Genomic DNA, 15,965 nt, shown 5'->3' on the forward strand with positions numbered 1-15,965 from the left:
AATAATAGTACTTGCCTTCAAGGTCATTTGTGAGCATGAGTTAATATATATATGTTGACCGGGCACGGTAGCTCACACCTGCAATCCCAGCACTTTGGGAGGCCAAGGCGGGCAGATCACGAGGTCAGGAGATCGAGACCGTCTTGGCTAACACGGTGAAACCCTGTCTGTACTAAAAAGACAAAAATTTAGCTGGGCGTGGTGGCGGGCGCCTGTAGTCCCAGCTACTCAAGAGGTTGAGGCAGGAGAATCACTTGAACCCAGGAGGTGGAGGTTGCAGTGAGCCGAGATCATGCCACTGCACTTCAGCCTGGCGACAGAGCAAGATTCTGCCTCAAAAAAAAAAAAGTATGTATATGTGTGTGTGTGTGTGTGTGTGTGTGTGTGTGTGTGTGTGTGTGTGTGTGTGTATGTGTGTATATATATGTAAAATGCTTAGGTTGGTGCTTTATAAATACATTTCTCTTTAGCTTCAAATCTGAATTCTTAGTGTATAAAAATTAGTATATTGGCCGGGCACAGTGGCTCATGCTTGTAATCCCAGCACTTTGGTGGAGGCCAGGGTGGGTGGATCAGAAGGTCAGGTATTCCAGACCAGCCTAGCCAATATGGTAAAACCCCGTCTGTACTAAAAATACAAAAATTAGCCAGGCATGGTGGCAGGTGCCTATAGTCCCAGCTAGTCAGGAGGCTGAGGCAGGAGAATCGCTTGAACCCAGGATGTGGAGGTTGCAGTGAGCCAAGATCATGCCCCTGCACTCCAGTCTAGGCAGCAGAGTAAGACTCCATCTCCAAAAAACAAACAAAAAACAAACAAAAAATTATTATATCAATATAACCACATATTTAATGGCTTTTTGGTTCAGCTATGTATTAATATTAGGAATATCATTAGAAACACTTTTTACTTGAAAGTCACTGAGGAAAATAGTTTCATACTGTTCAGAAACCTTGAATAAGATGTAACCTCAGTTATTCTGGACAGGCTGGTTAAAAGTTTCATCAGAACAGCTGGGAAATAGGGTAAGAAAATATTTCACATACAGACTGTTAAAATTTTTGGGAAACATTGCCCGTATCTATTTTTCTTACTCTGCATAAGTTAATGGATTAGTTTTCTTTCTCCTCTCCTTACCAACCCCGTAACACCCTATTTATTCAGGCAACATAGAGTATTTTAACATTATTTCATGATAATGTTACCATAATAGATGATCACCTGTGTTCATTTGATATGCCCTTTATCTTGGCTGGGCTGCCCTCTACAGTTGATTTCAAAGGATCTTTCAGTATGAAGATTTTACCCTCTGCCTGTGTTATTTAGTAATGCCCAATAAGTTGAACAGATAATGAGTGTTCTCTGCTTGAGGCTTGTATCATTTTTGTGGCTCCTGATATTAGCTACATTATAAAAATACTTAAGTTTGTTCCTGAAATGGTGTTTACAGATCACATGCATTGATGCATAATAGATTCTCTCTGCTTGGTAATTAGGAGAAATGCAGTCCAGTATTGGGAGGTTTACTGCTTTATTGTTCCTGCCAACAAAAAAAATGTTGTCACCAAAACTGTGTCAGTGGAGATAACTAGAAGATGGTTCCTGTAGTTGTAGTGCAGCCCAGGTTCCTATGTTACCAACTTTGCCTCCTGTGCTTTCTTTTCATCTCCATCACCTACTCTCTGTGGCCTGCCCCTTTGGTTTCCCCCATTTATTCCATTCTCCTGCTATACTTTTCTGGCTGTTGTTTTTCTGTGACTTAATTTCTTTAGGGCCTTCTTTGCCCTGGGATATGAAGGCTGAATGGGGATGAGCCTTGGACACTAGATCCCAGTTCTTCCTTTTGAGCACAAGATGAAGTTTACTTATACCGTCTCTGGGTAGCTTGATGCCTAAGAGTAGGACAGAATAGACCAGAGTAGGCCCAAAGGTCGAAGCTTGGCTTTATTTGGACTGATAGCAACAAATATTTTTCTGCTTTATTTATTTTGGTGCAAGACCATATTTTAAGATTGTTATTATAGTTCTCCATTTTAGAGCTATAAGTGCCCTCTTATGTACCTGATTAGTTAAAAAGAGCGAGCAAGTCTCTGTCATGAAAAGTCTAATATATATTGAAAAGTTTATTTCTTAGGACTTTTACAAAAATAACAAATGACACAGATGGCGAGTAGATCATAGAGATGCTAGACAATGCCAGATCATGAAATGGGTGCTAATGAGATCCAAGAGTAGGAACCAGTAATCACACAACTATACTTGTGCCACCAAGCAGACATTTCCTTGCACACTGCTGTAACTTGTGGCTGTTAATAATAGTCGAGGATTTTTGCCACTGGATTTCAGTTAAATGTGACTTGATTCTTTGATTCTATGTGTGATTAAATTCTCAAGTGAAGAACTGTCATTTTGATTTTCTAGTCTTCTTTCTTCTCCTATTATTACTAAATAGAAAGATACTTTTGTTGAGCTGCATGCTATGTCCTGTCCCTTTCAACTGATCTGTAAGCTTTTCCATTGGCTTTCTTTCTGTTTCCTGCTGCTTTCTTGCTTCATATTTGAAGGGAGGATTCAGACCTATCCAGGTAACAAACTACTGGTTCTGCATGGCCTCTTTATAACTCAGTCTGCTTACTATTATTACATTGAGATTGATTGCTAATGAATGGATACATTCACATTGGAAATTTACTATTGGTATATTGTTTCAAGGCTTTTAAGCCTGCAGTGAAAATTATAAATAACTACAGATACTGGTTGCCATTTTTAGAAATTTGAACTCTACTCATTCTAGTCCATTCTTAGGCCTATCTAGATTGTCCACTTTTATTATAAACTATTCTAGAAGGCTCAGTTTAGTATAGGATTGTGCCACCTTTTGGAGAGGGAAAAAACTGCTTAGTTCAGCATGTGACAACCCTACAGATGGTTTAATTTAGCTTGACCCTGATGGACTGGGTAAATATTTTATGATCAAAGAGATTCCTTCTTGTTCTAAGTATTTTATAAATTACTTGAGCAGCCGTCTTTTAGGAGACTACTTTTAATTTTTAATGAGTTGGTAATGAACCAACTCTTTATCAGAGTCAGTTCTTTTATATAATAGAGAAATATCAGCTACCCCTTTTGTTATACTTTATTATACATGTATGTGTATATATATACAGTATGTGTATATACATATATGTATGCATCTATACATATGTATATATACAGTCAGGTCGAAACTATCCTACTGTTTTCAAATATGTGATAATACTGATAAGAGCTCGCCCTCGTATGGTATATTTTTGGAAATCCAGCAATAGGTAATTTATTCTTTTTATGCATATTGTATTTGTAATTCAAGTTGACCAGATTTTTATTAGTGAAGAAAAGGAGACAGTAAAATTTATATATTCCCCTTTGTAAAAAAAAAAAAGAAAAAAAAGAAAGAAAAAAAAATTTTTTTTTTCTCCCCTTCCCAGTTTTTCCAGAGGCCTCAAATACAGCCTCCTAGAGCTACCATCCCGAACAGCAGTCCATCCATTCGTCCTGGTGCACAGACACCCACTGCAGTGTACCAGGCTAATCAGCACATCATGATGGTTAACCATCTGCCCATGCCGTACCCAGTGCCCCAGGGGCCTCAGTACTGTATTCCACAGGTAAAGTATCTTTGAGGCCTAGGTGGTCCAGCAGTAGAGTGGGAATTAACCCAGATTCTCATCAGAGGGAGCTGGGAGGATGAATTATGGCATTAGTTTTTGGTGACATGTGAACTATTTTGTTGGTTACAAATTAGCCCTTTTGTGATTTTTTCATTATGCTGTGTGAAGATATTTCTACATCTATTTACTTAAATTTTTTTAAAATGACAGAGAAATTGTTTTTATCTACTTGCTTTCTCCCTTCCACTCACCACAACCAACTGCTCTAAAATGGGCTCAGTGATTATGCTGTTCCTGAAATCCTTTAATGTCATTGAAAAATTATCAGCCTGAGATTATTTTACAGTGAGCTGATGTCTGCCTGTGTGCTGATATGTTGTATGGCTTTACTAAGCTGCACCTTTCTCTTCATTCTCATTGTATCTTGATGGCAAGCAAGCATTTTGAATGTGTTTGACCCAATGGCTTTACCTCATTTAAATGATTCTCTTACACAGAGAACTTTACTTTCTGTAGTAAGCTACTTTCTTCTTATTATTATTTTATTATGGTTTTTGGCCCCAGAGACTGTATTATTTATATGTTCATACTTTCTCTTTTCTAGTACCGTCATAGTGGCCCTCCTTATGTTGGGCCCCCACAACAATATCCAGTTCAACCACCGGGGCCAGGTCCTTTTTATCCTGGACCAGGACCTGGGGACTTCCCCAATGCTTATGGTAAGTAGGAAAAGTCAAGACATTTCTGCCAGTTTTTTGTGTTTATTTGATTTTGTTGCTTGGTGGGTCAGTTTATACAATGAGGTTTAGTGGTAAGAAGGATTTTTAAATAACATGCTGCTAACAGTTCTTTCTTGAAAGCTACTTTTTTTTTTCCCCTCCCCAGAAATGGGAGTCTCATTATGTTAGGCTGGTCTTCAACTCCTGGGTTCAAGCAGTCATCCTGCCTTAGCTTCCCAAGTAGCTGGAGCTACAGGCACATGCCAGTCTGCCCAGCTTTAAAAGTAGTTTCTTGGCTGGGCGCGGTGGCTCATGCCTGTAATTCCAGCACTTTGGGGAGGCCAAGGTGGGCGAGGAGATTGAGACCATCCTGGCTAACACGGTGAAACCCCGTCTCTACTAAAAATACAAAAAATTAGCCGGGCGTGGCGGCAGGCACCTGTAGTCCCAGCTACTCGGGAGGCTGAGGCAGGAGAATGGCTTGAACCCAGGAGGCGGAGCTTGCAGTGAGCTGAGATCGCGCCACTGCACTCCAGCCTGGGTGGCAGAGCGAGACTCCGTCTCAAAAAAAAAAAAAAAAAAAGAAAAGGTGCTTTTTAGATGGTGGCTTACAAGAAAAGTATTATAGAAATATATTTAGTTAATGACATCTTCTTTACAAGCTGATAATTCTACTGGAAAGAATCATGTTTCAGAGTTCTGACATCTTCCACCAGTTCACTGTTACCTAGATTTTTACTGGAGTTTTGCCAATGGCATGAATATACCTTATCTTCCTTTCACAATTTCTTTTTCTCCAAATATTTCCCACCACTTTCCACCTTAAAGATTTTGTTAATGTATTTCTTACTAGAATGCAATTTCCATGAAAGTAGAGATTTTTGTTTTGTTCACTGCTATATCCCCAGCCCCTAGAACAGTGACTGGCAGGCACATGGAGAATATACATGCCATAACTGAATGTAACTCAGTGAACCTGTGGTTCTCTGCAAAATTGTGGTAAGATCTATGGCATGGGGGAGGTTTTGGGTATTAGTTCTAATGAAAATGCCTTGAAAAATTAAAAGTGTTTTTTATTTAGAGAGAGCTGGGTTGCCAAGATTATATTTGGCATATGTGCCAATGCTGAACTAAAAATGATAAAAATTACTTACTTCATTTAACAAATTTTTACTGCGTATTACATTTCTTTTATTCCATGGAAGGTGAATAATAAGGGATAAAATTAGTAGATAGTAGAAAAATTAAGTTTTGAGGTTCAGTAAGTATTGATCTGTTATATTACCAACAAAGCAAAAACGTATTAAATAATCTTAATGTAACATGGTAACTTATCCATTAACCAGTTTCCTAAAATTGGGATTGTCTCAGTTAAGATTACAGCAGAATTGATTTGATTCAAGTAGTCCAAGAAGGTTTTTCTTGAGTTTTGAGGTGAAATAGGCAAAGCAACCGAATGTTCCACGGCTTTACTTCTTTTAGAGAAGGGAAAAGCTTTCTGTTACCTTGGTTGGTAATTGTCTTGGGAAACTGCTATTTCAAAGTGATATGCAGTAGTCTTCACTTATCCTCAGGGAATGCATTTCAAGACCTCCAATGGATGTCTGAAATCTGAGATAGTATGCTATATATACCATGGTTTTTTTGGTTTTGTTTTGTTTTTAATCTGATAAAAAGGGCTGCTAAGTGACTAATTGGCATATAGCATATACAGCAAGGATACACTGGATAAAGGGATGATTCACATCCCTGGTGACATGAAGCAGGACAGTGCAAGATTTTATCATGCTATTCAGAATGGCTTGCAATTTAAATCTTATGAATTGTTAATTTCTGGAATCTTTTGTTTTAATATTTTCAGACCATGATTGACTGCAGGTAACTGAAAGTGCAGATAAGGGATTAATACTGCATTTTATATAACCTTACTAAATGGCTCAAATATGTTTATTTAACTCAGCTTTATTAAGTTGTATCATGACTATGAAATTTGATATTTTCAGAACAGTAATGTGTTACATATATGTGAGTTTAAAAGTTACACTATATATGTATATATCACCCAATTTTCGACCACATATTGCAAGTGCTGTTGAATATTCCTTGTGTAATCCTTGGGCTTACCTTTGTCACCATTTTAATGTAATTTTAGTGCCTTTATTCTAGGTCCTTATTCTGAAAACTTAAATCCAAGTAATAATTTTTAAGAGTAACAATGGGCCGGGCGCGGTGGCTCACGCCTGTAATCCCAGCACTTTGGGAGGCCAAGGCGGGCGAATCACAAGGTCAGGAGATCGAGACCACAGTGAAACCCCGTCTCTACTAAAAATACAAAAAATTAGCCAGGTGCGGTGGCAGGTGCCTGTAGTCCCAGCTACTCAGGAGGCTGAGGCAGGAGAATGACGTGAACCCAGGAGGTGGAGGTTGCAGTGAGTCGCCAGTGCACTCCAGCCTGGGTGACAGAGCGAGACTCCGTCTCAAAAAAAAAAAAAAAACGGATTGTTACTGTCTACAAGTTTTTAATAGAAACTGGATTATTATTCAGCATAAACATGCTAAAACGGACAGTATCTCCCTTTAATTTCTGTGTTGCAAAGGGAATACAATTAGTCTTCTAATTTACAAAATCATTTTTAAAGATGTCTTACTGAATTGTAACCTGCTTTTTACTTAGCGATTATGCAAATCACTTTACTCAGAAAATGTCATCATTAAATTTCCTGCTGTAAGTCTGTGCCAGCCCTCTTTATTGCTGTTAATACTATTGTATAATATGTATAGAGACAGTAATGATGAGTTTACTGGTAGGGACATAATGTGCAGATTTGAATATACAATATTATAACATTTTGGCTTTATTTCTATTAGATATATACCATTTTTATTCATTTTTATGAAAAAGCAGTATATTGAGGTATAATTGTATCTCAGATATTATTGATGTCTGTTCCCTTTCATAGATATGCTTTCTTCCCCAGTAAATTCTCATGCAGATCCAGTAGACATCAAGTGGTTAGTTTATCATGTAGATTAAAATATTAGTTTCTCTAGTTTTCTTAATATTAGAAAAACAATTTTAAAATATTTCATTATGAAAGAAAGTAAATTAATGATAAAAATTTACATAGGCTGGGCATAGTGGCTCACGCCTGTAATCCCAGCACTTTGGGAGGCCAAGGTAGGTGGATCACGAGGTCAGGAGTTTGAGATCAGCCTGGGCAACATGGTGAAACCCTGTCTGTACTTAAAATACAAAAATTAGCTGGTTGTGGTGGCGGACACCTGTAGTCCCAGCTACTTGGGAGGCCGAGGCAGAAGAATTGCTTGAACCCAGGAAGCGGAGGTTGCAGTGAGCGGAGATCATGCCACTGCACTTCAGCCTGGGTGACAGAGTGAGACTCTGTCTAAAAAAAAAAAAAAATTAAATAATATAGAGTGCATAAAGTTGAAATAGCCAGTTTCTCTCCCTTCCTACCCTTTAAGGAAATAACATTTAACAGTTTGATATGTATTTTTTTCATTTATATTTAACAAGTTTGTTAAACTAAAATCGACACAGAATATTAATAGTAGTCTAAATAATAGAACTTCCTGCTTATTTTTTTCCTCTCATACTATATTCATAGGCATCTTTCTATTTCATTATCTATAGAACTTCTCTCATTTCTTTTAAAAGCTACATAATATTCTCTTTTTGGAATGAATCATAATTTATGATACATAATTTTTTGTACTTTAGTAGAGATGGTGTTTCACCATGTACCAAGGCTGGTCTCGAACTCCTGAGCTCAGGCATTTCGCCTGCCTTGGCTTCCCAAAGTGCTAGGATTACAGGCATGAGCCACTGTGCCTGGCCATGTTTATTATTGTTTCTGTGGAAAATTCAAGGTTTTCAACTTTTCTTAGAAGACAGGCAGTGTGCTAATTACTTTGTGGAATACAGGTATTAAGATACTCCTCCTGCCATTCATTTTCTTATAGTAAGTCTGTTACATATTGTGCTTAGGTTCAAACAATGAGAAGAAATCTAAATATTGACTGCCCCATTGGTTTCACATCATAGACAAGTAAAATGAATTAAAAGTAGAGTAAAATAAAGTAGAAGACACACATGACTATTAAATTTATAATTTTGCCAAGAAGACCTTTAAAGAAAACTGCCATTTACTGCCAGTATCATTTCACATTTTAACAACAAAAGTGTAGGACTGAAATAATCAAATAGGAGCAGTCCTTTATACAAATTTTAAGTTGTTAAACCTCTGTGTGTTTGTATTTCATGATTGTTACTGTATTAATTTTGCAATATGTCATTGACACTTTTTATATATACTGAGGTTTGGGAAACTGATTTAGAACTGGGATCAGTAAACTTTTTTTTCAGTAAAGGGCTAGACAGTAATAATTCAGGTTTTGCAGGCTGTGTGGTCTCTGTTGCAGCTGTTCAGCTGTGCCACTGTGATGTAAAATCAGCCATAGACAGTTGATAAACTACTGTACGTGGGTATCTTCCAATAAAACTTTATTTAAAAAAATAAATAATGGTGGGCTTGATTTGGCTCTTAGACTGTAGTTGACAGATCCTTGATATAGGCAAATGTACTTCATTCCATGCATAAGAAATCTGAGGTCCAGAGATGTTAATTAACTTACCTAATTAATAAATGATATGCAAAAATGACTCACATTCCTAGTAGAATAAAAATGTTTTTAAATGTTTCTGACTAGCTTATTATAAATATTATATATTTATAATAATATACTATTATTTGGTAGGGCAGATTTTCTACTCTGCTAGAGTTCACAGTTAAGAAGACTTAATGCTTTGCTCATTGCATTTAATCCCACTATATTGAGATTATGTTGTTCTGCCATATTTATTAGATTAATGTGATATAGCAGGCTCTTCCGCAATCATGTTGGCTCAAAAATGTTTCATGAGAAGAATCTAGGTTTTTTTTTGTTTGTTTGTTTTTTAAGAGATCACTTTTTGGATCTTATCTCACTTACCTCAAAAAATATGGTGAAGTGAGCAGATTGTGTTGCTTGCCTGGCAGCATTTAAAACCAATTTTTGGGGTTTGTTTTCTGATTTAATTTCTGAGTCAGTGACATAATAAAGTAGCACATAATTGCTAATTTAAGCTGTGCTTTGAGAATAGTTTACTCATTGTTAGAGGATGACTGAGTTTTTTTTTTTTTTTTTTGGTCTTTTTACATCGAACTTACTGAAACCATAGTCATGCCCTCTGCTTAGATCTTTTCCAAATCCGATTCAGCAAACCTGATTGATACCTACAGAATTCTGATACCGCAAATCATAGTGCTTCCAACAACTTTACACTTGAAAAGTGTTATGGTGGTAGTGGGGATGTTGATGGTGATAATGAAAGTGGGCCAACCTTATTTGACTGTTTGCTTAGTACCAAGGATTTTACCTGTGTTAACTACCCTCGTACATATTTTTTTCCTTCTTGTTACAGTGAATCAATTATCCATCTTCCTGTGGAAAGCCAATCTTGTATGCGTGTGCTGGATCCTGTCCTAGACCCATTTAAGGCTATTACTCTAGCAATTCTTTCTTTCCCACATTGACAATTTTCCCCACTTCCTCTGCTGTATTAGTGTCGTCTGTATATAGGCACACTGTTTCATTGAAACATTAAGGAAAGTTTTTTTTGATTCCATATTTTTGTCCAGCTATAGCTCTATTTTTCTGCTTTTCTTTTACAGCAAAAATTTTTAAGGAAAATATTTATACTCATGGTGTTCATTTTCTGTCTTCTCTTTCACTATTGAACCCACTCAAATCAGGCTTCACACTCTTCACTTCTCTGCCCAAACAACTTTTGTCAAGGTCACTGGTGATTTGTACTTTGAAAAATCTTAGTTGACTTCTTCAGCACCATTTGATGTGGTTAAGCACAGCCCTCATTCTTTTTTTTTTTTTTTTTGAGATGGATTCTTGCTGTGTTACCTGGGCTGGAGTGCAGTGGCCGGATCTCAGCTCACTGCAAGCTCCGCCTCCCGGGTTTACGCCATTCTCCTGCCTCAGCCTCCCAAGTAGCTGGGACTACAGGCGCCCACCACCTCGCCCGGCTAGTTTTTTGTATTTTTTAGTAGAGATGGGGTTTCACCGTGTTAGCCAGGATGGTCTCGATCTCCTGACCTCGTGATCCGCCCGTCTCGGCCTCCCAAAGTGCTGGGATTACAGGCTTGAGCCACCGCGCCCGGCCGCACAGCCCTCATTCTTGAATAGTTTTCTGGATTTCAGCCACTACCTTGGTTTTCATCTCTTTGGCTGGAGTTTTCCCAATTTCTGTGACCTCTAACAGACGTGGAATGCCTTAGGATTTAACCATTGGGCTTCTTTTCTATCTGTATTCATTTCCTGAGTTACCTAGTCATGTTTAAATGTTGTTTATATTCTGTCAATTCCAAAATGGTTAACTGTAACCTATCCTATCATACCTATCCTCTGACTCCAGATTTGTGTCACTTTCTAACCACTTGATCTGTATTTGAAGATCTGATAAGCACCCGAAACTTGCCCTGTCTAAAATTGAACTCTTGATTTTTCTGCCCCAAATTCTATTACTTCAGTTTTCCTCATCTTAGTAAGTAGTACCTCTGTTCTTTCACTTGCTCAGACATAAAACTGAAAGAGTTTTCCTTGAGTCTTCTTTCTCTCACACCAGTATCCAATTCATCAGCATATCTATAGGCTCTACCTTCAAACCGTCCAGTATTTGACTCCTTCTCCACACCTCTACTCCAAACACTTTGGCTTGATAATAATTATAATAGTCTTAAGTTTTGAAAGTTAAAAACAGCTCATTGGGAGTACAAAGAGTGGGGGAAGAAGATAATTTCAGGCAGATGGGCAGTATAGTCAAAGTCGAAGAGTTTGGTGTACTCAAAGGATAGGAGTTAGGAGTACGTTATAGCTAGAACAAAGATGTGGATTCGAGAATGATAGAAAATGTAGTTTGGAACCTGGATTCTAAGTATCTGGACTTCATCTTTAGGCCATACGTTCTCAGCCTTTTTTCCACCCCAGCATTAGGAAATTTGCTAATCCTTTATGTACCTCCGTATGGCAGTAGTTCCCCATGAGTAAGGAGAAGAATTAGATCACCCCTACTTTCCAAGATAATCAGATATATTCCCTTCTGTCCCTGTCAAAACCCATAAACAGACATACACATACACCCTTGTGTGAGAGTCATGGTTGCATTTGGTAAGCCTCAGAATAATATTTTTTAAAAGCAACACTATAGCATGATCCATGTTTTAGAAAGATAACTGTGGTGTGAATCTGTAGGAACCGGGTATTTAGTGGTTTTCATATTGGATGTTTGTGAATGTTTGAAGACATTATATATTTTGGAAATAATTTCTTGACCACTTCAGTAACTGGAGGAGAGCTAATGGAAAAAGATGATGAAGAATGCTGAGTGTTTTTGTTTTTACCCTTTTAAAGGGATTGTACAGAGACACAGTGTCATTGATAGTTCTGTAGTGTTTGACAAAATACCTGAATGCCTATTTAATCTTTTTCTAACTTCTTAGGAACGCCTTTTTACCCAAGTCAGCCAGTGTATCAGTCCGCACCTATCATAGTGCCTACGCAGCAACAGCCGCCTCCAGCCAAGAGAGAGAAAAAAACTGTAAGAGATGTTTATTACTTTTTCTTATTTTAAATCTAAAATCTATTTACTTATCAGATAAGTTTACTTAGTCATTATTCATTTCAATTCACAAATTACTGTGCCTTTTTAAATTTATTTTTATTTGTTTATTCTTCCCTTATATTCATACCACTTGACCTGGAGGATTTGTATGGGCATGTAATTAGAAGTTGTTTATACCAGTGGCATAATATCATCTTTAATTATTCACTGAGCTAGGTATGCCACATGACAACATGTGCTCCACCTTTAGAACTGGGAGGGTTTGGTGGGCTAAGGTTTTACTCAGTGTGAGGAATTTAAGCTCAGTTCTCACATCTAGACTCTTCTTTAATACCAGTCTTTTTTTTTTTTTTTTTTTTTGAGACTCAGTCTCACTCTAGCCCAAGCTGGAGTGCAGTGGTGGGATCTCAGCTCAACTGCACCCTCTGCTTCCGAGGCTCAAGCGATTCTCATGCCTCAGCCTCCCGAGTAGTTGGGACTACAGGCACAAGCCACCAGGCCTGGCTAATTTTTTGTATTTTAGTAGAGGTGGAGTTTTGCCATGTTGCCCAGGGTGATCTCAAACTCCTAAGTTCAGGCAGTCTGCCCACCGTGGGCCCCCAAAGTGCTGGGATTATAGGCGTGAGCCACCGTGCCTGGCCAACACCAGTCTTAATCAGTTCTCCATTCAAGTATGAATTGACAGAAGAAAAAAACAGCACAAGAGAAAAAGAACTGAGATATTAAGGATAGCAAGAAAAGTCTTTCCTGTGAAATAGATATCTTTTAAGAAACAAAAAACAGAGTTTAGAAAATATATTCTAATTGGTTTTTATAATTTATAGGGGCTTTGTCTGTGTCTAATGAGGCAGGCCCAAGAGAATTGGAGTGTAGTAATATAAAAGTCAAATGGCAGAAAAATTGTAGAAGAGTGGCTTGCAATTTCTTACCCAACAGAACACACAAAATGGGTGATCTTTATATTCAAGAGAGACTCTCACATTCACAGATAGGTGGGGTGACTTATAGCAATACTCTTGAATTACTCTAACTTAATAAAAATTAATGAGGTTCAGGCCAGGACAGTGGCTCACACCTGTAACCCTAGCACTTTGGAGGCCAAGATGGGTAGATCACTTGAGGAAACGAGTTCGAGAGCAGCATGGCCAACATGGAGAAAACCCATCTTTACTAAAAATACAAAAATTAGCCGGGTGTGGAGGCTCGCGCCTGTAATTCCAGCTACTCAGGAGGCTGAGGCACGAGAATCACTTGAAACTGGGAGGGAGAGGTTGCAGTGAGATCAGGCCCCTGCACTCCAGCCTGGGCGACAGTGTGAAACTGTATCTCAAGTAAACAAACAAGAAAATAATAATGAGGTTCAAGACTTTGGTTTAAAACTTGTTTTTATTATTAGAAACAAATTACTTGTGCATATATCATAATGAACAGCACATGACAATGTATCATGACACTACAGTCGGGAAACTATATGCTTTGGTAATGTTGAATCAGCATGATAGAAGTTGGACTTGAAGAACACTCTCAGAATGCAGAAAAATGAATAGAAGAAATAATGAAACTGGAAGACGGTAGTTACGGATGTTTCTAAAGAAGAAAGTAGAATAAATGAATTAAAGCTATACTTAAAAGTGTATTAGAAATAATTTTCCATACCCGAACAATAGCTGGCATTAGAAGTCTTAATTGAAGGACTCCCCTAAAAACTTCCAGATCCAGGTAGTTTCATTAGTGAATTCCTTAAAATTCTCAAGAAGTGTGGACTGCCTTGATTAAGGTATGGTGGTAATGAACAACAGTGGTCCTTTATATCTTAGCATTCTCCCAGAATACAATGCCTAGACGCAGACACTTATCTCCTTTACAGCACCAACTCCACTGATATCTGTAAGCATAGGGTAGCGTTTAAAAAAATTAAAATAAGACCATACACACTTCTGTGCTTATTGCATTTTTTCACCTACCAGCACATCTTAATGATTATTCTGTGTCAGTTCAGTTCATGTAGATCTGCCTCATTCTTTTTTTTTTTTTTTTGAGACAAAGTCTTGCTCTTGTCCTCCAGACTGGAGTGCAGTGGTGCCATCTCAGCTCACTGCAACCTCCGCCTCCCGTGTTGAAGCTATTCTCCTGCCTCAGCCTCCTGAGTAGCTGGGATTATAGGTGCCTACCACTGCACCTGGTTAATTTTTGTATTTTTAGTAGAGACGGAGTTTCACCATGTTGGCCAGGCTGGTCTCAAACTCTTGACCTCAGGTCATCCGCCCACCTCGGCCTCCCAAAGTGGTGGGATTACAGGCGTGAGCCCGGCCAGATCTGCCTCATTCTTTTTACTGACTGTTAAGTGTTTAATCCTAAGGACCTAAGATAATTTTTATTTTTTTGAAACAGAGTCTTGCCCTATTGCCCAGGCTGGAGTGCAGTGGCGCGATCTTGGCTTACTGCAACCTCCGCCTCTCGGGTTCAAGTGATTCTCTCGCCTCAGCCTCCTGAGTAGCTGAGACTACAGGCATGTGTCACCATGCCTGGCTAATTTTTTGTATTTTTAGTAGAGACGGGGTTTCACCGTGTTAGCCAGGATGGTCTCGATCCCCTGACCTTGTGATCCGCCCGCCTCAGCCTCCTCAAGTGCTGGGATTACAGGTGTGAACCACCGCGCCTGGCTGACGTAAGATAATTTTTGAGCTATTCTGTTCTCGATCAACCTTTTTCCAGTCTTTGCTGGAAAAGGCATGATTGCAGTCAGCATTATTACATAGTATATAAGGTTGTTTTCAGGATAAATTATTCCTCACTCGTAGGGTATTTACATTTTTTATTTTGGTAAAGAACTTCAGAGAATCATTTACAGCATTTAAAACTTTATTCTAGGCCAGGTGCTGTGGTTCACGCCTGTAATCCTAGCATGGGAGGCTGAGGCACAAAAATCGCTTGAACCTGGGTGGCGGAGATTGCAGTGAGCTGACTTCGCGCCACTGCACTCCAGCCTGGGTGACAGAGCGAGACTGTCTCAAAAAAAAAAAAAAGAACTTTTATCTATGCAGTAACTTTCATATATTAAAAGCATTTTATGAAACTTATATGGTAAATAAAATCAGTCCAACAGGTTCTTACAAAACAAGTATAAATATTAATAGTTTGCCTTTTTGACCTAGAAATCCAGCCAATTAGGTTTCATTTTAGCTTGTTATTCTAATTAGTTCATGTCAGAGCTAATGGCCTACATTTATATGATGGATCTGTGATTGAAATAAAGTCGAAAGTGGTGATTATCACCTTTGATATTTGACAGGTTTCCCAGTTTGCACCTTTAACTCACTCATATGCCTGTAAATTTGCTACTAAGACACTCATCTGTACATATGCCATTTTATTTAACCTTATAGATAAGAATTCGGGATCCAAACCAGGGAGGTAAAGACATAACAGAGGAGATTATGTCTGGAGGTGGCAGCAGAAATCCTACTCCACCCATAGGAAGACCCACGTCCACACCTACTCCTCCTCAGGTAAGACATAGTGAGTTGTAATGGATGGCACTATTTGTTCACTAACCTCTACTGAATTCTTCTTTCTTCTATAGCCACTTTCTGTACTTTTCATTTCCATCAGTTGTCTCGCAGCCTCGAATATCTAAATGGTATTTAAACAGACATGTTTTTTCTCTTTGCAAATTATAATATTTTTAAATTTTTATTGTTAATATATTTATGTATTGTTTTCACAATCAGAGCACAGGTGAGGTGCTACCACTCTTCTTAATGAACTATTGCATGATACCAAAAGGAGCTGTATTCTTGTGAAAATCTCATCATTAAATGAGTATTTCACATTTCACATGGAACCTTAGGATTTAAGTGCTGCACACTTCGTTAATGCAAACATTAAGATTGAGAATTTAACAT

General features: G+C 38.2%; 1 protein-coding gene across 41 annotated transcripts in view; it reads left to right on the top strand.

Moving 5' to 3' along the window:
• Positions 1 to 15,965, top strand: part of LOC105483079 (eukaryotic translation initiation factor 4 gamma 3) — a 369,254-nt gene that overhangs the window by 194,629 nt on the left and 158,660 nt on the right. For 20 of the 41 annotated variants that reach the window (XR_011625213.1, XM_071099229.1, XM_071099202.1 and 17 more), the window contains 4 exons: positions 3,466 to 3,645; positions 4,253 to 4,367; positions 11,939 to 12,036; positions 15,447 to 15,569. Coding sequence is in view for 38 of the 41 variants with exons in the window: in XM_071099202.1 (XP_070955303.1) it covers positions 3,466 to 3,645; positions 4,253 to 4,367; positions 11,939 to 12,036; positions 15,447 to 15,569 (516 nt within the window). In the remaining 3 variants the exon portion in view is untranslated. Of the gene's footprint in view, positions 1 to 2,562; positions 2,584 to 3,465; positions 3,646 to 4,252; positions 4,368 to 11,938; positions 12,037 to 15,446; positions 15,570 to 15,965 lie in introns of those variants that run through there. The other 21 variants (XM_071099204.1, XM_071099217.1, XM_011743701.2 and 18 more) reach the window with 2 other exon arrangements.

Source organism: Macaca nemestrina, chromosome 1 (assembly GCF_043159975.1).
Source record: "Macaca nemestrina isolate mMacNem1 chromosome 1, mMacNem.hap1, whole genome shotgun sequence".
NCBI lineage: Eukaryota > Metazoa > Chordata > Mammalia > Primates > Cercopithecidae > Macaca > Macaca nemestrina.